Raw genomic sequence first — 22,590 nt, forward strand, 5'->3', positions numbered from 1 at the left:
AATGAGTAAAGCCTTTGAATAACTCTAAACAACGAACATACAATCATATGTTCATGTTAACAATATTGTTTTTATTCCAGTTGATTGTGATTGAAAAGCCTATGGAGGCTGGTAAACATTGCAAAGAGGGATTTGTATTACTTAGTAATATTCATAAACTTAACCATGTTGTAGCCTGAGAAAGGCTAAACCATATCAAAGAATACATTTATTAACTACATTATCTCATTTAGCTGTAGCTTTTATAAACAATAAAAAAGACGTATTGACGAGTCATTGAACCAGGGTAATATGGTTCTTATTATGTCACCATGGGTATTATGAGAATTGTGGTTCAACGGTTCAACCGATCTGAATCGCTTCCTGAAGCAGTCACGCGGTATCGACAGGCAGCGAGGCTTCGTTTGTCATAGATGACGTCACTGGCCCAAAACGATATAAGCCTCGATACATGCTTCACAAAAAGCTTTGGGGATTACTCGACACACGCTCCGAAGCCTCGGCGCAATATGTAACATCACTATAGAAAACGTTAATTTATTAACTTCCACAAGGCACATGTGCAAGATGTCAGCATCTCAAACGATCTCCAAGCACAACACACCGACACACTTCTTCTGTTCATCTCTAGCATTAATCAATTATGAACCATCAGGTGATCTGCCCCCTTGTGGTATAAACATGCATGTGCAGGTAGACAACCTCAACATTATGGGTGCTACATTCTTCCCCTGCAAACTAAATGTTGTCCTCAACATTAACATTCATAGCACAACATTGATTATGGAACTTTCGGATCAAAACACATTACATTGACATTCACATTACCTACTGTATGGCAGTGGCTTGAAAACAAGTAAATATGTTTAAATGTCCTTCATATTTCACTATTATATAGACCCTCTAAAAAAACGCGGGCAAAAATCCTTGATTATGCGGGCTAAAATCCTTGATTATGCGGGCTAAAATCCTTGAATATGCGATTAAACATGCAGGTTTTTTATGTGATTTTATGCGGTGAAATTGCGGGAAGTTGCGAAATATGCGGAAAGTTGCGAAAAATAATAGATATTTTTTTATATATTGGGCTGTCTTATTTATTCTCTCTCACACACAACCTGCCACTAACGTTAAACCCCTTTCCTATTCAATTAAACAAATTCAATGTTTATTTATTGTAAAAGCAAATGGGCTATGTTAATCACACTCTCACACACACACACACACACACACACACACACACACACACACACACACACACACTTCTCCGCCTCATTCTGTTTTCATTTACTCGTTCGTTATCTGACCAGCTTCAATCTTGTACTCACTTCGTTTCTTGTAGCCCTCGAAAGAGTTTTGGAGGTTGATGCCTCGGTGAACGTGAGTTGTTTGGCTTTCTTGTCCGCAGCAGCAGAAAACATTTTCGAATGTTTGAATGAATCAAAGTGGGTCGTCACCGTCAATTTTCTCTTATGCTCCAACACACAGTTGCACGGGGTGCAGAATAGTTTCCCCCTACTTTCGTGAAAGACATCGGGGTACTGCTTTGCCCGGTCTTTAGCAGAAATGTTCATCGGTAAATGAGATGGATCAGATTTTTTCATCTTGGTGTTTTCTCTCTCGTGTGAGTTCCACATGTTCACTCTACGGTGTTGTTTACCTTCTGTGATGCGCGAGCTGATGACGTTGCGTCATCATCATCACTACTTCACGTCAAGACGAGTTAACTTTTTTTTTTCTCAACTTTGTGTGGAAAAATAGGGGGATTATGTGGCATTTTGATAAATATGCGGCCTTTTAAAAATCTGAGCCATTTTGCTGATTATGCGGTAAATTCTGCGATCGCAGAATCGCGTTTTTCTGGAGGGTCTAATTATAGTACAAACCTTTTAACAGTAACTATTAACAGTAACCAGTTGCTTCAAAAACAGTCTATGTTACTGTGTCCTCATTTTAGACAGTCCATATTAATCCTCTCAGTAATATCCTACAGGAACAGGAATAGGATGAACCATGTACGTCCCAAACACCTGTGGAGATGGCCAGGGCACATTGTATTTTCCATATGCTGGTGCAAGAGCATTAACATAAAGTGGGTTTATGTGAAGCCCTACCAAATGATGAACAGGATTACCCAATGTCTCATAAGTCAGTGTTTCTCTGGGTCGTTTCTCTCTCTCTGTGACCTGCGTGGTTGTGTGTCAAAAGGGTCATTTTCTTGAACATTTGGCAGGTCTGCAGGCTGAACAGTTTGTGTTAGCTCTTGAGTGTCACTAGTGTTATTGTCCATAAACATCTGCACAGGATTCTCCATTCTGAACTCCTCTGCGTCAACGTCTAGTTGAGGCTGATGTGTTGTGTTAGGAAAGGCTGGAGGCAATGGCGGTTCTAGAACATTTTACATGGGGTGGCAAAGGGGGGGCAAGAGGTCATGCCAGGGTGGCATGGGAGGGCGGACAGTACGTGGTATTTTATACTCTATATATAACCTATTTATTGTTAAATCATGCCCTAACACAAGTGTTCTTAATGCACAAGAGAAACAAGGTGTTCAGACCAACAAACTCAAATATAGTATAAAACAGCAGAACATACTCATGATACCCTAATTCTGTTTACTGTAAGTACAGTAAAAGTACTTAGTTATAATTGAGTACACAAATAACATCACCCATCTCTTAAGAGAGCTAAAGGTGACCTGTGCAGCAACACATTTCCATTTTTCTCAATACTAAGAGCTGCTAGATTGTGCTGCTGTGATGGAATATGTATGCAAGGAGAATAAAAACATACCATGTGGTCCAGCTGGAGTTTCATCTGCCTCATGATCCCTGCCTCTGTCCCTCTTTCTGACACTTCATCTTTATTCCTCACATACATTTTTTCTTCTTCACTAATGTCTTCATCTCCTCCTCTTCCTCCTGCTCTGGCCCTCCTGGTCTCTTCATCTCCTCCTCTTCCTCCTGCTCTGACCCTCCTGGTTTCTTCATCTCTCTTTTCCTCTTTCTGTTCATCCTGATCACTTCTCAGATATGTCTTTGTGTTGTTGTTGAATCACTCTAGCTACTCTGGCCTGCAATAGTCTACTTGTGAAAAGCTGTGGTACAAATGCTTGTATAACTTTACACGTTAGGGCCATGTAGCTAATAAGTAGTATAGCATATAATAAATATAAAATCAGAAAGTATTTATCAAACGCACACAGGCAGCTGTGTTTAGATCCAGTTTGACGGTAAAGGATGTATCCTGGTTTCATTTATCAGGCCTCATTGATGTGATGTGTAATGTATGTGGATTTAATAGTACCGCAAAGTTTAGCAAATAAAGGGAATGATCTCCCTGCTAGCGCTGTCTGCGTAGTATTTTGTAACGTAACGTCCCAAACAGCGACCGTCTGTTAAACGCTATCGATTCAAACGGCAGCGTTTTATTAATATTTTGTTTCAAGCTCTCGTCTTTAGTAAAAAGAAAACTAGTGGAAGGGGAAATGCTCCCAGGGGAAGCTGATCCACCTTCAGGGGCTGGGACAGCTCGCTCCCTCTCTGCAGCGGTGTGAGCCGCGGTCTGTGTGAGCGCCGCTCCGCAGTTTAATGCAGGGCCGTAGCTGCGTTTTTAACGGGCCAAAGATGATATTTAATATGATTCACTTTTAATTCATGAACTGCTTGTTTCGTTGCTTGAGAAGCTTGTGGACATAGTGTAGGTTTGTTTCTAGAAGTACAGTTTTAGGGACACAGAAGTTGGGGGGGGCAGCTGAGGGGGCAAGGCTCTACAGTTCCCCCCCCGTATATCCGCCCCTGGCTGATGATGTTGATGTCTCAACCTATTAGCCCAATAATACTCATCCTCATCTGAGCTTGCTGACTCCTCTGTTTCACCTGGTTCAACACATAGTTCAACATCCTGCTGTGCTTTCCTTTGCTTTTTCTGTGATTGTCTTTGTACCGTGCTTTGTGCTGGTTCCTCAAGTGGCAAAGCATTACATGACATCAACATGTTGCGATGGAGGATCCTATTTCTTCCTGTTCCACGTTCTGGCTTTACCTCATAGACCGGGCTGCTTTCTCCTTTCCGAGAGACTACAATGTGTATCTTATCTTCCCAGTATGAGCGTAACTTTCCGGGTCCACCACGCTCAGACATATTCCTCACAAGGACCCTGTCGCCTGGTGAAAGCACTGCGCTTTGCCTTTTTTTTTATCAAAGCAGTTTTTCCCTCTTGCTGTAGTCTTTTGAATATTTTTGGATGCAATGTCATAAGCCTCTTTCATTTGTTGCTGCCATTTTTGAGCATACTCATGATGGGAATTACATCCTTCCCCGTCATTTATCTCAAAGATTAAATCAATTGGCAGACGGGGCTTTCTCCCAAAAAGCAGATAGAATGTTGAATAACCAATCTTCACTGGTTATACAGTTGTAAGCATGTACCACTTTAGTTACATAGTCACTCCAGTTTCTCTTTTCTCTTCATCCAAAGTCTGCAGCATTCAAAGCAAAGTTTGGTTAAATCTTTCTGCCGGGTTCCCCTGTGGGTGGTAGGGAGTTGTTTTTGAATGTTCAATTCCTGAGTATTTCTGCAGTTGTCTGAAAAGCTGGTTCTCAAATTCTCTACCCTGATCATGATGTATTTTAGCAGGAAAACCACATTTCAATGCAAAATCATTAAAGATTTTCTCAGCTGCAGTTTTACCTAATTTGTTTCTGGTTGGATACGCCAGGGCAAATTTTGTGAAGTTATCAATTATCACTAAAATATATTCATACCCTCCCCTACTTTTTTCAAGGTGAAGGTAATCTATGGAGACTATTTCAAATGGTGCTGTTGCAGGTACATGACACATAGGGGCTCTGACATGCACGGTAGTTTTTTTTTGGATGTTACATTTGCACACCTGAGTGATGAAAAACTCAATGTCTTTCTGCATCCCAGGCCAATAAAACCTGTCTTGTGCGAGGTGTAAAACTTGTTCCACCCCCAAATGACCCATTTCACAGTGATGGTACCTGTACACCAGTCCTCTGTACTGGTCTGGAAGCACGATTTGCGTACATGTTGCAGTTTTGCATTTCAACACACTCTCTTCTGAAACAAATAGTATTTTCCATTAATGTAGCAGTTTCTTAACTTGTGCTGTTTCCATGTTCATGAGATTCCTGTCTGGTCTGTCTCCCAACTTCTTCAGGTTGAGTACACGGGATATGGCAGGATCTTGAGCCTGCAGTATCTCCTGCTGCGATATTTTAATGTCAGGCTGATTATCTCCTAAATATGTGGGCTGCAGGTTATAGCTGAGATCCAGTCTACCTCACACTGTTTTTGTGTCTCAGCTGCGTGAAGTATTGCGCATAACACTTCAGGAGAGCATTGCTCTGTGCACTCCCTCATGTAGAAGTCCATACTCGCAGGTATGCGGGACAAGAAGTCTGCGTCTGTGTTGCTTTTTCCTGGACGGTATTTCAGAGTTATGTTGAAGTCAGCCAGCTCAGACACCCAGCGATGTTCAGTTTAGCTGTGCTCAGGACATAAGTGACAGGATTGTTATCACTGTATACTGTAACAGAAGGAGCATAAAACAAATAATATCTAAATCTGTCTGTTACAGCCCACTTCAGTGCTAAAAACTCCAGTTTCCCTGAATGCAATCGATAGTTTTTTTTCTGCTGGTGTCAATGTTCATGAGCCATAGCCTATATCTCTTAGTTTGCCTTCCTGTCTCTGATATATAACTCCTCCAAGCCCCTCTTCCGAAGCATCTACATGCGAGATAAATGGATCCTCAAACCTGGGGTAAGCTATGGTGGGTTAGTTAAAACATCAACTAGATAGTCTAAGGCTTTCTGGTGGGTGTCACACCAAACTATTTTCTGATTTGGGGGAGCCTGACCCTGTCTAGCTGATCAAGACTTACACTTTGAATTGGGAATTGGAGTTACATTGGCTGAGAGTAAGTCATACAGACGCTTTACATGGCGAGAGAAGTCTTGAGGGCCATCTAAGCTCATTTACAGATGGCCCTGAGCCCAATAAAGATTGCCCTGAAAAATGCGCGCGGACGAAATTACGCACGAAGGGTTTGGGGGGCCTCCCCCTAGAACATTTAGATTTGTGCAGGTCTTAGAGCTGTCTGGTGCATTCTCTAGACTGAATTATAAGATGAACCACCACAATATTATATTGTACAATTTCAATTTTATTCTTCATTTCACTTGTTTGTTTGCTCTTGTTTGCTCGCTTGCATGCCCTGCATAGCTATAAGAAATACTTAAGTTGTTGGTCAAGACACTTTCCATCTGATGAAGGCAAATGCCTTCCCAGATGTAAAAAAGTAGAAAACATTACATTCAGTTATAACTGCCAAAACAAACTTTATTTACAATATTATGGCCCCTGTTAAAAATGTTTGTAATGTTATCTACTGTAAATTGGTCGAACGAATGCCTCCTCATCCGGAAGCTGACCGAGCAGACCCGAGCAGCAGTCGAGAGGAGCCGAGCGCATCCGCGAAGCACACAAAATGGCGACGTCAGAGTTCCCGTTAGCCGGAAATCGCAATTCTAAATCTCTTCGGTCAAAATGTCCGGTCAAAATAATTTCCCTTTACCGCAATATCGCTTCAGTTGCGCCAATTATGTGACAGACAAGAAGAGTATGTGACAGACAAGAATAGTCAATTCTAATGTCTAACACTTAATGTGGAGAAAGAGATGTCCTGTATGGGTTGATTGTGCGTTGATCTGTTGGTAATGCGTCGGGGTTCCGGTGGGCATGTAAACAAATGCATGCTGCGCTATACTTTGCCTCACCCAGTTGCATAGCCACATTTATTGTTTAGGTACGGTGGCCCTGAAGTGCAAGACACAATAGCATTTCACAAAACACAACAGCATTTCAGAAAAGACCACAGCATTTCACAAAACGCTACAGCATTTCAGAAAACACTCCAGCATTTCAGAAAACACCACAGCATTTCACAAAACGCCGCAGCATTTCACAAAACGTCACAGCATTTCAAAAAACTCCACAGCATTTCAGAAAACACCACAGCATTTCACAAAACTCCACAGCATTTCAGAAAACACCACAGCATTTCACAAAACACCACAGCATTTCACAAAACACCAAAGCATTTCACAAAACGCCACAGCATTTCACATTGGACGGAAAGGGTATTCCTTAGGGAGAACACTTCTTGTTTGTGATTGGACAGAGCCAGCCAGAGAAGCACTGCTGTGATTGGTTGTTTTTGATGCCAGTCAAGAAATGACGCTTCGTGATTGGCCCAACACAAGCTGTTAGTACACACTCAGAGCTCACAGCTCCTCATATCTGTTCAGAAACTGGACAAAAGTTAAACATGTACAAAACACAGACTTTCTATGTCATGGCGAATACGGTCGCTGCTTTATTTATGTCTGCATGACGTTGTTGTTAGTGTGGACGGAGCAGCTACAGGTTAGTTTAGCCTGATCAACCGCCCCCTCTCCAGCGTCTTGTTTGAATGACAGGAGTAAACACAGAATTCATGCTTTATTAATTCATGGTTTTTAAGGGGCTTATCTCCATGCAAATACTATGGTAGACTACCCAATATTCGCATCGCTCTAATCGCTCGAGTTTCACCGCGGCTGTCGAGATGGGTCTGGATGCAGACCGCATAACCCTTTAGGAAACGCCCCCTATAGGATCCACCCCCTTTAGGATCCGCCTCCTTGCTGTGGTCTGCATACAGACTCTATTGTTAACTGCTGCCATCGTGTGTTCAGAAATTGTGTAGAAGCCTTAATGTTTCAAATTCAAAGCCCTATTTCAAAGCTCTATACCAAAAATGAGAGGCTTTATTTAAACTAAACACGTGTTTACTTGAGAGTTCCTAGTCACGTCTGTTCTGTCTGTTAATAATAATAATTTATTTGTTGTCGAGAGGGTAATGGCGTAGCTCGTTTTAATCATACTTATGTTTAAGTCCTGCATCCTCCACAACTGCACAGTGCAGCATATGTTTTCCTATAAACAGACCAATGCTTAAGTTATGGAACGCTGCGGGGAAAAAGAGTTACGCCTTCCTAACCAGCTTTCTCCTTCCGCTGTCATCGGACACAATGGGCTGATGTCTTTATACTTGAGTAATTTGTGCATACAAATATTGTGTTTCTAGGCTTTACATGTTATACAAAATAAACTTTTATACTTCTCTCATATATTTGTCCTTTTTTCAACAGTGCTAACTGCTCTTTGTACAGCCCAGGATGCTGATGAAAATCGTATGGTCTGATTCTATTACACTGTTGAAAATTAAATAACCTTGTATTTTATGTTTCAGGTAGCAATGATTTTTAATAATAATCATTGATGTAAGATTCAGAAAACATTTTGAAGGGACACATCATCCGACTAGACAAATACACAAAAACAGATACAGGTCAAGCTGTTCACTTAAACATTTGTACCGGTCTGATAACTGTGGTAAAGGACAGACTATTACTACTTTAACACAGAATAACAGACAACAGGAGTCAAAGAATAGGCAAACATTTTGCACTGTCATACACAGGAGCGTACCTACAGTCAGCCTTATGTTCCCTCAAAACTATCTTTACCCCTAGTCCCAAGCCTAACACTAATTAACCCCATAAGGGACACTGATCTGTGTCTCTTGTTTTAACAATTGGAGGCCAGTCTAAGTGAGTGATTGTAATATGCGTGTATGTGTTTTAGTCCTACACCATGGGTTCTGAAATCTTCCTTAAAACACTTCCTATTCAGAGCAAACTCTGGTCCTTCTGTATAACTGTATAGCCAATTCTAAAAACGCCTTCTAAATTCTACATAAGTTTTCAGAACAAGAGCATGGAGACACTTGAATCCTACTACTGCTGAATCCCACATCAACTGCTTCATTTATGAGCATCAATGAGTTCCTATAACAATAATTATACTGTTATAAGCTGATTATAATACATTATAAGTATGATGCATAGCCACTTTTACCGCTTCATTTATTATGCTCTAATTCTTCCTTTGAATAAGATGAAGGTTTAAGGGGAATTTGTGTTATGCAATTATCTTATGTGTGTTGATGTAACTTCCTTTCCATATGTGCGTTGATGAAAAACACAGCTTTTCTCTCCTCATAAACAATATGTATTTATTAAAGCCATGTGGTGTACGGTACAGTATTTTCCCTTATTTATAGGCTCAACTTATCCAAAGCCAAGTTATTCATCTTACCCCTAGAATCTTTGGTCTGGAAAGAGGCATACAATTGAAAAAGATCAGTTATCACTGGAGATTATGAGACAGGGTTTAAAATGCTATATATTTTTATCTCACAGAGAAGCACTTCATTATCGTTGGTTGAAGCGTATTATGGATCAATCACCCAACATCAGGGGACTGGAAGCTATTGCCTAAACTATTTCTCAATTGATTCGGAAAATACCTTGATTTTAACAGGGATTCCTTCTTTCTATCAATGTGTCATTCAAAGATGGGCTGGCTGGCAGAAAGCAGGGGGTGGAACACTAAAGGAGCCGTACAGGAGATGAGGTTGGAAACCAGACCATTTGGGGATCTAAGTATATAACGGATATTTGAGGAAATTCATTAATGTATCAAAATTGGATTGACTCAGGTATAATTTGCATTAAAGATATGCCATAAGCTTCAGGATAAAAGGAATTGGGTAAGTGAATTATTCATTATTAGTAAGGCAATCCCTAAAAAATGGCTCCTGCTTCGAAATAATAGAAGCAAAACCCAAAGATTACATTGACAATGTACACATGGCTCTGACAGGATGTAATTGTAAAACAATATACAAGCAGACATCATACTGTACATACAGACATACTGGGAAGCTGTGCTTTATAGTCCTGTTCAGTAAAGCAAGCTCACATCCTACATAAGAGAATGGAGACACTTGAGTCCTACTATTGTTGAATCCCACATCAACTAGTTCATTTATGAGCATTGAGTTCTTATAACTATAATTATACAGTGTTATAAACTGATTATAATACATTATAAGAATGTTCATAATGCATCAGACATTGGGTGCATAGCAAGTATTAGTGTTTTACCGCTTCATTTATTATGCTCTGATTCTTCCTTTGAATAAGATTAGATTGACAATGTACACATGGTTCTGACAGGATGTAATTGTAAAACAATATAAGCAGACATCATACATGCAGACGTACTGGGAAGCTGTGGTTGACAAACAGCAAGTCAAATAATGTATGGCAGCTACAGACAATTTCTCCAGAGGGTCAATTGCCAGTATTCAATTTTCAAATATTACATGACATTCTTCCAAATATGTCAAACCTGTACAAATGGAAGCTTGGCCCATTATGTTTGTTTCATGTCAATGCTTGGGCAACTCAAGTTGCTGCCCTTATCTTGTCTCTGTTCAAAGTGGAATTTACACAGAAATACCCAAATATCATTCTGGGTCTTAACACACCCCATAGTGAAATATATAGCCTAGTGTAAACCTTATACTAATAATAGCAAAATTGTCCATCTACAAAACTTGGATGATATTCAAAGATGACCAACAAAAGTTGTTTAAGGCCGACAGTGTGTTTTTCTTTCTGAGTTCATGTTAAATATCAAAATGTATCTTTTGGTTGATGAAGTCAGAGATAATGAAATCTGGGCACATATTTTGTGGTTGCTGAATTAGAACACCCAATAAAATGTTTATGTTTAATGAAGACTTTCCTCTTTGTATGTATTGTATGTATTTTCCTTTGTACAATGTATTGGTATGTACTATACATTTCATGTTTAGTATTTGATGTGTATTGTAAGGTTTCAAAAATAATAAATACGTTAATTAATTAATTAATCTTACCACCAGACACAACAGGAACAAATGAATGATACACATTAGGACAGTAACTTCAACTTCATTATTTTAGGTGTACAGAAACCTCTACTCATGTTGTTAAATAATATACAGCAATATCTTCCATAAAACGTAGTTGATTGATTTGAATAATAATTACTACCACTGCACAAACAGTAAAAAATGATATGCCTACAATTTATGAGTTTAATGTATCCTATGTTATGATAAACTATCAAATTGACTCTGTATTCATTGTGATCTGTCAATAGGTCAATTAATTTGTCTTCTCTGTGGGTTGTATACTCTTCATTCTTTATGCAAATTAATTATTATTATTATTTTTCAAAGTTCCTTTATGATTCATTCAAAGCATTAAAATAAATGAGAAACAGAGCGTCATATATCTTTAAGAAATACGTGGGGGGCGGGGCTCATAACCCTTTAAGAAACGCCCCCTATAGGATCCACCCCCTTTAGGATCCGCCTCCTTGCTGTGGTCTGCATACAGACTCTATAGAGCTCCTGCGGTCACGTGACTTTTGGTTATCAGCCACCATTTTGGCAGTAAACATGACGACCGGCGCCAGCGTTTTCCTACCGTGCGAGTATACATCTCATTTTAATTCAAGTGAAATTCGGCTTTATAGTACAAAATTAGAAAGATTAAATATAAGCGACCCATATAATGCACCCGGTGTGCTTTTCAAGAGCATAACCTCCTGCTCTGAAGACGATGTACCCGACTTGCGCTACGCGGACATCCACAGCTATCTTGTAAGCTTTCCATCAGTGTACTCAGGAGACTCCCTCAGAGCTTACAAAAGCTTGGAGGCTTACAAATGGTGTCAGTCCGGCTTCGTAAACAACATTCAACTGTGGAGTCTTACATCCAAAAACTTCGGCATCATCACTGCAAGGGTAAGTATTAAATTATTCCAGTTTGATAGGCAGTGTCACGTTAGCATTGTTTGTTTATTAGCTTGTCTAGCTACGGCAGTGTCACGTTAGCATGTTTGTTTATTAGCTTGGATAGCTACTGCAGTGCGTCTGAAACTAGTTTGTATTTTTGAACGTACTCAACCAAAGTGGCTGGCGTTTTTAACCTTTATTTATCTATTTTTGAATTTCATATATAGGTTAATCACTCCCAAAGGCTTAATGAAAGTCAACTAAAGCCATGGGTGGTGGTCAGGAACGACGGTGTTGTGCTGGGAGCCCACTGCAACTGCACAGCGGGACTCGGGGAGAGCTGCTCTCCCCGAGTCCCGAGGAATATTTTCAACACGGGTTTGTTTACCACTAGCTTGCTACAAGCTAACTGGCTAGGCTGCACCAGAGCCACACTTGTTGAGTTAAAAAGGGACATCACAGAGTCCGTTAGCTATAATAACTGGGTGCTAGATTCTACTTCGGTAAAAATTAAACTGACCAGAAACTTTTTGTAGCATTGTACTGTATTCCTTCACCCACCTGATATGAAGTGATCACTGCATAAGCGAAAGCAAACGGCCGGGGGGTCCCATCTTTCAGTCTTGTTCAGACGGCTCCTGGCTCTTTTAATCGCTGCGATCCACTTTTGCCTCCTCTCCGCGTCTTTTGGAATGCGATAATAAGATACACCTTTCTTCTTCCCACGCCTATTTGTGCAACCTGGTGCACAGCAGTTATCCACCATCCTCGACAGTCTGCCAGTGCCTGCCAATGAATTTACTGACGCGATTACTGCCAAAATGGCTGCCCCCTTCGTTTCTCGTCACGTGACCAGCATATGTGACATCATCCGCAGGAGCTCTATAGCGGCTGTCAGCTGTGTTTGCTCCTGTCATTCAAACAAGACGCGCTGGAGAGGGGGCGGGGCGTATCTCCATGTGAATCCTATGGGAGATACCAACTACAACAAAATGAACATATTTGACCGTGACTTAATTGTAATAAATGTTTCAAAGTGATGCCGAAGTAACTACATACTGATAACGGTTAGTAAAAACTATGAATTAACGCTTTGACAAGTCTGCAGACAAGACGGCAGGCGAAAAGCTTTTAAAATGTGTGTTTTCTGAATGGAATCGGATCCATCAGGCTAAACAGTGGCGGCTGGTGGAAATTATTTTAGGTGGGGCTATTGTAATGGTGAATAAACCACACGGAGAACATTTTGAGAAATTACCCCTTAAATTAAATTGGCTATACTATTTCATCGTTGCTGTTGTATGATTGGTGTTTAGCTACGGTATTTAGCATCTACAGCACCTCCGCTTTTAGGGTTGACGTAGACCCAAACGTCGCCCGGAGGTCCCCCGGTGTTGTTGCGGGAGCTGCTGCACTAGCTAACGCTCCATTAGGTAACGCTACATTAGCAAAACAAACGCTTATTTATTTTGCAAGTGGTGCGGCGGGCTTCAAACACGTTCCCCTCCACTGGTTTCAACCAAGCACTAAATTAGATGTTTTCCAACCAAATACGGTTGAACTGACACTTCCCCATATTCATTTGTAAGTAGATTCGAAGATACATGAGTTTCTGACTGCCGCAAGCTGAAGCTTGGTTGCTAGGTTACTAGCTGGGTGTTCTCCAATAAGGGGCCGGGGGAAACAAACTTAGTGATTACTGGTTCCATGTTGATTTAATTCAATACAAATTGTTGGGGGGAACTGAAAGGCTATTACCGTACTGGTTACTTTGCAGTCCGAACATTTCCCCCAAAACACATTTAGACGCTACACTGTAAAAAAGAAAAAGTTGAGAAAACTTAAAATATCAAGGCAACATGATGCAAGAGATTTTTGAGTTTTCTCAACTTTTGCCAGCTGTTGTTGACTTAACTAAGGTTTTTAAGTTTTGCCAAGAGTTCTGCCAACTTGGATCTTTTTGTTCACTTTATTAGGATAATACTGTGAGACTAATTAAGAATTTCTTGCTTGAATGCGATGTATTTCTACCTTCACCAAACACAGATTTTTGTGTTGAATTAATAAACAATTTTTCCCATCAATGTCATGTATTTCTACTTTCTTTAAATATAAATATTCTTGTTGTATAAATACACAATTATTCCTCCAATGGCATTTATTCCTTGATTCACCTAACACAAATATTCTTGTTGAATAAATAATACAATTTATTTTGGCTATAATTTTACATTCAAAACTGCTCAATATATGGATAATTAATAATACACACTACAGCTGAATGTTGTCAAGATTTTTTTTATTCAGTTTACCAGTGAACAACAGTAAAACCATCATTAATGCATGTGTAAAAAAACAACATACATACTGTTCTATTAGTCTAATATTAACATTTGGAGTGAATCTTCCTCCATGCTGAGAATTTGAAATTGACACTGAACTGAAATGTAAATGTTTACATGTGAACAGCCATTCTAGCCATTTGGTTACTTTTTTTTTTGCATATACACATCCAAGCTTAAAGATTACTTAAACTGTAATGTATTTAACAGTTGAAACACTATATGCACCCCTTGGCAACTGCCAAATGATTATATATTCCAGAGGTCAAAGAGATTAACTTGTTTGTTGCAGATTATGAAACGTGCATACTGTTCTATAGTCTAGTAACATTTGGGGTGAATCTTCCTCAATGCTGAGTATTTTAAATCAATGCTAGTCTTACTGAACACGTACTGTATATAATGATTACCCTCCACCCCCCCTCATGGTTGGCGGCTTCTGAATTTACACATTAACACTGAATTACTTTGTGCCATTTGTTGACTTTACATGTGAACAGCCATTTTTCTTGTTTTTTGCATATACACATTCAAGCTTTACTTAACAATAATGAATTTAACAGTTGAAACACTAGACACCCTTTGGCAACTGCTGAATTATTATATAATCCAGAGGTGAAGCATATGAACTTTGTTTTGTTTTACATGAGTGTAACAACAATGCACTTAAACTTCAATAACAGTCACAGTACAAGCTTCGCTTTCAGTGACCTTGTGCGCTGTGAGCATCGAGAGCCACCGAGCGAAAAAAAGATGGTCTGAATTGCCTCAAAGGAGTACCTCATCTGTTTTGGAAAATCAATGTTGAGGGCATACAGGAGGCCGAAGAGGTATGCCATGGCAGTAGAGAGGTTTGGAATATTATGAAGCACAATGTCCCCTTCCAACACAACCGCCTGGTCTCGCACAGTGTTGTCGGCTTCATCATGTAGCACAGAGAGGATGGCAACAGATGCACCTTGCACTGGTGCCAAAATGTCGGTGTCCTGAGGAAGGAGAACAGGTACATTATTAAGAGCTTAGAAAAAGTAAGACAGTAGAAAGAGTCATTTTATGAAAAAAAAAATATGTGTGAATTCTGAAAAGGTTAATGCTAAAGCTGAAAAGTATAACTTGTAAGCAGAGATGATTGGCTTCATAACGGCTAAAAGAAGTTGAAATGTTAAAAAAAGGCAGAAGAACATGGGCAGCTATAAACTGAAATCTGACAGCCAATGAAAACTGCTAAAGCCAAGAATAGATTTAGTAGTTTAAGGAGGGTGATTTACATGAAGTAAACAAGTTGGTGTAAAGGAAGTAGTGAAGCTGTGCAAAGAGCCCATTGTAACAATGGTTCTGCTTTTAAAACAAACAAAAATGACAGCCAAAAAAAGCCTTACTCTTAGAGGATCATCTTTCAAATTTTGTCTCTCAGCTTTCAAATTAATGATTTGTTTAAGAAAGATTAAAAAAAATAAAAAAACATTCAGACTAAATACATTTATACTGATGAAATTAATTATTTAGTACCACGCTATACTAATTTGCCATTTAACTTGTGGAGGTATTAACCAGAAAAAATAAATCTCTTTCTTTAATCAATGTAACCCACCAACCTTGTGCTGAAACACCACCCAAAATGACCAACTGTTCCCCTCAGCAGAAAAAAAGGGATCTGAAGTGGAAAAGTCCAACCCTCACCCCAAAATCATCTGGACTGATAAACTGCCCTGGGGAGGTGTACTTACATTTTGGATTAACTACTCCTTAAAAACATCTTGTGAGAATAAGTAATTAGCTGCATGACCTGAATTATTTGTCTTTCCTGCAGTTACTTTTACTTACCAAGCACTTCAGGAAAAACGTGGTTGCATCTTCGCGGAGGTAGATAGGCAGGCCTCTCAGTGCTGCTGTTTTCCGGTGGGACACAATGTCGGATGTCTAAAAGTGGAAAACATAAGTAGTTCAATTAGTATAGTACTGTAATGTTGTCATTCCTAATAAGTATATTCATGCTCTTCTAAAACTGCCAGGCAAAAGAGCAGTTCACTGACCTGATCATCAAGTTGATCAAGGAGGTCCTCCATCTCCTGACCAAAAGCTCTTTTCTTAGACCTGTAGATTTTCAGCAGGCCAGGCCCAAACTTGTCAAGGGATGCATTGAAAGTCCCCAGGAGGTCTTTGCTCGTGATACGATGAAATTCCTTAGATATCTTAACAAGAAAACCAAAAAAATATTATCAATTTTCAAACCATAATGTCAGAATTTCTTACAGGAAGTTCCTGGGTAACTTGTTATGAGTCTGCACCATGTTAAATATCTGACCATTTTTCTGTGACCTGTGAAAAAGTGGATTACATACTAAAATGCACCACAGGAAATAAAGAACCTCATTTTTAACCATGGATTTTGAGGATTAAAAATTAAATAAAAAGGGTGACTATGCCACATCCATAAATTGCAGAAAGTGAATTACTCCTTGGAAGACATAAAAAAAAAACACACATTCTTACCTGATTAAACATTTTACTTTTGTCTTCTTGTTATTATTGCAATTTATTTCTACTGTTTAGACAAGCAAGTAAAAAAGGATGTTACCATGACAGTTTCAACTGAGACGTCGTCGTCTTCATCAGAGGTGTCATCCAACGTTCTGCTGATGTGTCATTCATCAGCTGGCCTCTGGTCTCTGAAGGAGGGAATCCCAGGTATGTCATACCTGGGATTCCTTCCTCCAGAGACCACCCAGGATGGAAGGTGCGTGGCCAACTCGGCAGACCAGCTGGTAAATGACACGTCAGCAGCACGTTGGATGACGCTTCTGAGGAAGAATGAAGTCTCAGTAGAAAATGTCAACATAACATCTTCTTTTACTCGCTTGTCTGAACAGTAGAAATAAAAAAGAATAGATCCTTACCTCTTCACAAGAAAACAGAGCAGGCCACCTTTCCTGGATCTCAGATACCATCGGCTGACACTCTACCACCTCCCTTCGCCTGAGGGAAAACGTCAGCTCCATCTTCTGTTCTATCAATGTTGTGTTCCTGTTCTTCTTCTTCATTTCATCGACCAGAGATACTCTTTCCTCTTCAAGGGTAGAATCATCATGGTGTTGTGGGTAATCTGGCACATGATTGACCTCTCCACGTTTGGGCTTTTTCAGGGTAAATGGACTGTCATCTTCCCCTCCACCTTTTCTTTTCTTGTTTACATTTACCTCATTGCATCCTGCCTGGCGAAGCTTTGACCTGTAGTTTCCAAGTTTGTACTTGATACTTGTTCTCCATCCCTCGTAGCCTGTGACGCCAAATGGCTCTTTCAGACATGGATACTTCTGAATGAGCGCAGCGGCAACTGACTCAAGCTCATCTTTCTCAGGGTAGCTTTTGATTTCAAAAATTGCTTGTGCAATTTTATCCAATATCTCCATCTTCATGTCTCTTGTCACTTCAACGCCCTTCTTTGTCTTTTCATGTGTGTCATTGGCCTTAGACAATTTCAGCTCCACATCATATGCAAACTTGGGGATTGGGAATGGAGATGGCCACTCTGCGACTTGCCTTAATGTGGTCTGGATAGAATCGGTCCAACTAGGCCTGAAATCCTCAGAGTGAACACTGATTGTGTCCTGAGAGGAGACTGAACTAGTGGATTGGTTAAGTGGAGACAAATCACAGTTCCACATGACATGCAAGACTGCACGCACAGCTGGTAATTCTGACATCTCTGTTAAGTTGCAGAGTGCATTTCCAAACTCCGGATCCTCAAACTGTAGTGAGAAATCTTCTTGAAGATTGAGTCTCTCTTTAAGCATATTAATCAGGCCCTCCACAGATGTTGGGACTTCTGGAAGCTGGATTCGCCGGGCATCTCTGGAGGAAAGAACGACCCGAAGTAACATAGTCTGAAAAGAGGGGAGAGAGAAAAGTGGGAGAAAATGATTAGTCAAACCTAATTAGAAGACAGATTACACCAATGTTGTAGAAAGCTGAAAATTTGAATTTACACAAATTGGGCCCTTCTGGTCCCAAACAGCAAATACAGTTTTTTTTTATGTTGAGATAATCCCAGTGTCCTCATATGAGGACATCATTTTTTGCAAAAACTACTTCCTGTACAAAGACAAACTTTAGGTATTGTACTTATTAGGTCCTACTTATCCCAGATAGCAAGGAGAAATAAAAAAAATGCACACCAGAAAAAACGCTCGGTCTCAGGAGGTTAATGGAGAAGGAATGTCCTCGGAGTCACCATAAGCTTCCCACCAACTGTGTACGCTGCTAGAGGATGGTAATCCGTCAGCACATCTGGATCCAGGACAAGAAGGTCTGCACAGGTGTTTAACAAGTTCATAGGACCTGTAATGTTCCATGTACCAAGAAGAAAGTTTTTTACAAATGAATGCCACCTCCTCTGCATTGACAAGAATGTTTGCAATCTTATGGAACTCAGGGAGGCCACTGCACTGCCCAGAAGACAAAATCATGCCTGCCGCATACTGTGTCCCATCCAGGTGAACCGTTTTAGACAGGGACACACTGTCTAGATGTGGGTACTTCTTCTGTATTTCATACTTGAGAGATGGATCCAATTCTGAAACCCTGACCACCTTCACATTTTCAACATACAGTTTTGGCTTGAAAAGGATCCCACTGTCCAGGTGGTAGGCTATCATTTGCTGATGTTTCGTGGACAGAGTGAGCAGCACATTTTTCCAGTTGCGAGTGTCATGGACAACCTTTTTAAAGTAGCTATGCTTAGCCTCATATCGCATTGTCCATAATTCAATCAAAGGCCCATAGCAGCGAATAAGTTGCGGGTAGTGGTCGATAAAATGATGTTTCGGCCTCAGTCTGAACTCTGGAAAGGTACTGGTGAGCAACTTGCGATGATCGAGTAGTTTATAAGATAAATAACACAGTGCTTCTTCAGAAAGCCTACTTGACACAACAATGTCAAGAATTTCCTTGAGGTCCATTAAAATCACCCAAGCTGGCTCCTGTTCTGGTATCTTGCGTCCAATCACAAAAGGAAGTAAACGAAGCAGTGTCCAGTTTTCATGCCCGTTTCCCCCCACTGTCCCCTTTTCAAAGCTTGCTTTTGGAATTTTGTGGGGCTTGTTTACTTTGTCTTCATACTTGTAGGGAAATGATGTTATGCAGTCATTTAACTCATCAAATGTAATAAAGCGTTTTGAAATCAGATTTTTCAAACATAAGGATAATTCCACAGGGATGACCCCTTCCAAAAGATCATGCAACAGATCTGGAGGAAATCCAGTTATTGGGTGAAAAAACAAGAGATGTTTGCCCAGTACACATTCACTTTTGACCCCCTTAACACTTTTGAGGTTGCCCCCCTGCTTAAGCTCTTCCAGAAACAAGTTATGCTGATCAACACTTCTCAATTGAAAATCATTAACCTCAGTGGTTGCAATTTGGCCCCGACTAATCAAACAAAACCGACAGAAATTTTCAACATTAAAACTTTCAGAAAAGCCAGCAAGACCATGCGCACCGAGGTTGTCAGCACATACACAATACACAGTGCTTTTAACAAACTGGCCCACAACTTCAACAAAAATTCCCTCTTGTTCTAGGCACTTTATATCTTTAAGCAATGGCTCAAGAAACTTTTCATAACCATATTTCTTTATGTCTACACTTTTACCCAAGACAGCCAACTGAATTGAAGTGAGACTCGATCTGAACCTGGCTGGTAAATTTAGAACCACCCAATATACTGCCGTAATCTTATGAACTTTTCTAGAGGTCCCCAATGGATTACACACTTCAAATTCATCAATGTATAATCCCAAACTGATACAAGTGTTTTGTTCTCCCAGTAGCTTATTCTCCTTGTAATACTTGCCGTCTTGAAAAGACTTAAAGTGCCCAGATAAAGCTTCTTGATTAAATACAATTTTGTCAAAAAAATCTGTACACCCAAGTAAAGTCTCAAGTACCTTAGTGACAGATATATATACAAAAGAGTTTTTATGGGCTGCGTTGTACAGATATTCTGTGGGTTCGATAACAGGAAAGTGCCCTTTGAAGTATATATTCCTTCTGTGATCTGTAGATAGGGAACCTTTCTCTGATATTGTTAAAAGGAGTGGATTAGTTTGAGCTATAGCACTTGAAATTTCTTGCAAAACACAATCATTTACTTCAATTTTATGTTTAGAAAGGATCTCTTTGACACTGTTGAAAGTTTGAGTGTTAGAGAAAGACAGCAGGTTATGCAAATGTTCTACAATCTTTTGTGTTGCACTTCGAGAAACGTGCAACACAGTTTGCATAGACAAAAAGAGAGAGGCTAATTTGTGCTCAAGTGTCTCACTATCTACATCCTCCACAGTATCTACAACCTCATTTAGTCCCACAACATCATGAGCTGATGTCCCTGCTTCACTATCAGCTTGTTCACCATCAATTATCTCATCTTCAGTAACAGTTCTTTGTATTGTTCGGAAATCCTTAAGTGTCCAGTTTTTATGGTTTCGACTTTTGTGAGAACTGAAGGTTGGGCGAGTGTTTGTTTTAAAGGTACACCTTAGAAAGGGACATTGTACAGTTTCTCTGTTCTTTAAATGATGTCCGAGATGGTTCCAAAACGTTTTTTCACTGCAAATCTCTTTAAAATCACACAACTCGCAGTGAAATGTTACACACTCCTGGATTTTCACTGACGCGTGTGATCTCGAGAGGTGTGATCTCAATGATCCAAGTGTTTTAAATACACAAACACAGTTGGTGTGTGTGCAAGGCCAGTGTGCACCTTGACCGTGGCGAAGGCGAAGATGTTTCAAGAGGGTCACTTGACTGGAGCTGGAGAATTTACAAAGCCGGCACTGCATGGAATCCACCACTGAAACACAAGAGACACAAATAGCATGAATAGCATTTTCACAACAGCCTCTACACGTAATTTAAGATAGAATACTGATATGAAAAACTTAAAAGTTAGTCTGATAATAATTATTGTAATAACACCAAGCTGTACTGGTCTGAAAGCCAACTGCAACAGCCGTTATATAAAAAAATAAATAAAACAACCATACATAACACAGAAGGAATCCCTTGTTGCAGGAGCTAAATAGCCTACATCAACAAGCCAAAAATAGAGACAAGAAAAAAGTCTATTGGGAATTGTCTTTCATTCATGAATATAATCTGTAAATTAATTTTAAAATGTAAATTTGATTTTAAATTATAACTAGGCCTATGACAAGCAACAAAAATGCAAACATGAATTCAAACATTTGTTTTTAAAAACACCAACCATAACCATGTTATAACTTCATAAAATAAAACAACATTTAAAATAATGCATTCTGATCGGTACATTGTAAAACATTATTGATGTAAATGTGGTGATTTCTGTACAGCGCTGCTCCTCTCCTCCTTCACACAGCTTTAACTTACTCTTGATTCAAACTAATGCAGCTGCCCAATTGTTAGATTACACCAGTGAGACCAACAGCCTATCTCCTAAAAAAGAATCGAGCAACCCGGCGACAAACCTCTAAAAACCTGCGGATGAGTTAATTAACGACCGTTACCACCCCGGCAGAACTACGTAGTTCGGCCGGCCAACGGAGCTCTCCAGGCGGCTTGCTGCCTCTGCGAGGTCCCCCACCTCGGGGGGGCCTTGCCACAACGTGGAGGTTCTCAACTTCGGAGCAAACTTCTAAACAGCCGTCATTTAGACAAACTAACCGCACAATGGGGATCTAAACCCTTACTTTCTCGCATGAAAAATTATTAAAACTTTAAAAAGTGACGAAATAACAGCGCTACAGCAGAAAATAAAACAACAAGTAATGGCGGCGCCGCGGAGAGGTCGCGATAAACGAACACCATCGTTTGCCGCCTTGTTTAACTTACCCAGTGTTGCACCGGATAAAAAATGCACAACGTTGGCTTTTCATAATGAATATAGTTCCCGAATTACTTACACCACTGAAATGACAGCCCACATGCCTGCATAGCTACATAGCTGCATAGCTACCCCATGTGAAAGCGTCTGCATGACGACGAGGCGCATGCGAAAAAGTTACCAACAACAACAGACAATGACCCTACAGTAAAAACAAAGTCAACCATGCACTAATTCAGCGTGATGGAAGTAAAAACACGCTTATCTTACCTGCTGGAGCGAAAGTTTGGCCAGCTCCCACCACGCGGTTTCTGCTCCACAAAATGTCGGACGGGCACACCTTCAGCAAAGCGCGGTTCAAACTGGTCCAGGCTTGTGTGCGCATGCGCAAAAGAGCAAATGACGGAGTTGGCCCAACTCAACTCAAAAATCTGCTTATAGATTTACAATTTCTTGTTGAGCTGACTTAAAAATAGTAGTTAAGTCAACAATGGGAAAAATTTGCTGGGCAGACAAGAGTTTATAGATTACTTATTGCAAAGCCATATTTCTGAGTCAGTTTAATTTCAAAATTGTAATGAGATCAACAATTGCTAGTTATCGTTTTTACAGTGTATCG

The 22,590-nt window shown here is 40.0% G+C and overlaps 1 protein-coding gene across 2 annotated transcripts; it reads right to left on the reverse strand.

Annotated features, from left to right (window-relative positions):
- Positions 1–14,050: 14,050 nt before the first annotated feature.
- LOC307035239 (uncharacterized protein) lies at positions 14,051–22,556 on the reverse strand. 2 transcript variants are annotated; one of them, XM_079674335.1, is made up of 6 exons: positions 22,242–22,556; positions 20,871–20,960; positions 17,008–17,994; positions 16,144–16,302; positions 15,935–16,030; positions 14,051–15,096 (listed from the first exon to the last, which is right to left on the reverse strand). In XM_079674335.1, exons 3-6 carry the CDS (start codon positions 17,989–17,991, stop codon positions 14,794–14,796), a joined length of 1,542 nt encoding a protein of 513 aa, XP_079530461.1. In that variant the 5' UTR covers positions 17,992–17,994; positions 20,871–20,960; positions 22,242–22,556; the 3' UTR covers positions 14,051–14,793. The 2 variants fall into 2 exon arrangements, with proteins under 2 accessions (XP_079530461.1, XP_079530460.1); XM_079674334.1 differs by having other exon boundaries at positions 18,286–20,960; positions 22,242–22,555.
- Positions 22,557–22,590: the final 34 nt, after the last annotated feature.

This window comes from Notothenia rossii, assembly GCF_949606895.1.
Source record: "Notothenia rossii genome assembly, chromosome: 4".
NCBI lineage: Eukaryota > Metazoa > Chordata > Actinopteri > Perciformes > Nototheniidae > Notothenia > Notothenia rossii.

Excerpts from the sequence above, each read along its gene's own strand:
- LOC307035239 (XM_079674335.1), bottom strand. The coding sequence starts at position 17,991 with ATGTTACTTCGGGTCGTTCTTTCCTCCAGAGATGCCCGGCGAATCCAG. Across the intron at positions 16,031-16,143 it reads TTGATCAACTTGATGATCAG|ACATCCGACATTGTGTCCCA; the intron begins GTCAGTGAACTG and ends TTCCACTTTTAG. Across the intron at positions 15,097-15,934 it reads CGTTTTTCCTGAAGTGCTTG|GACACCGACATTTTGGCACC; the intron begins GTAAGTAAAAGT and ends CTCCTTCCTCAG.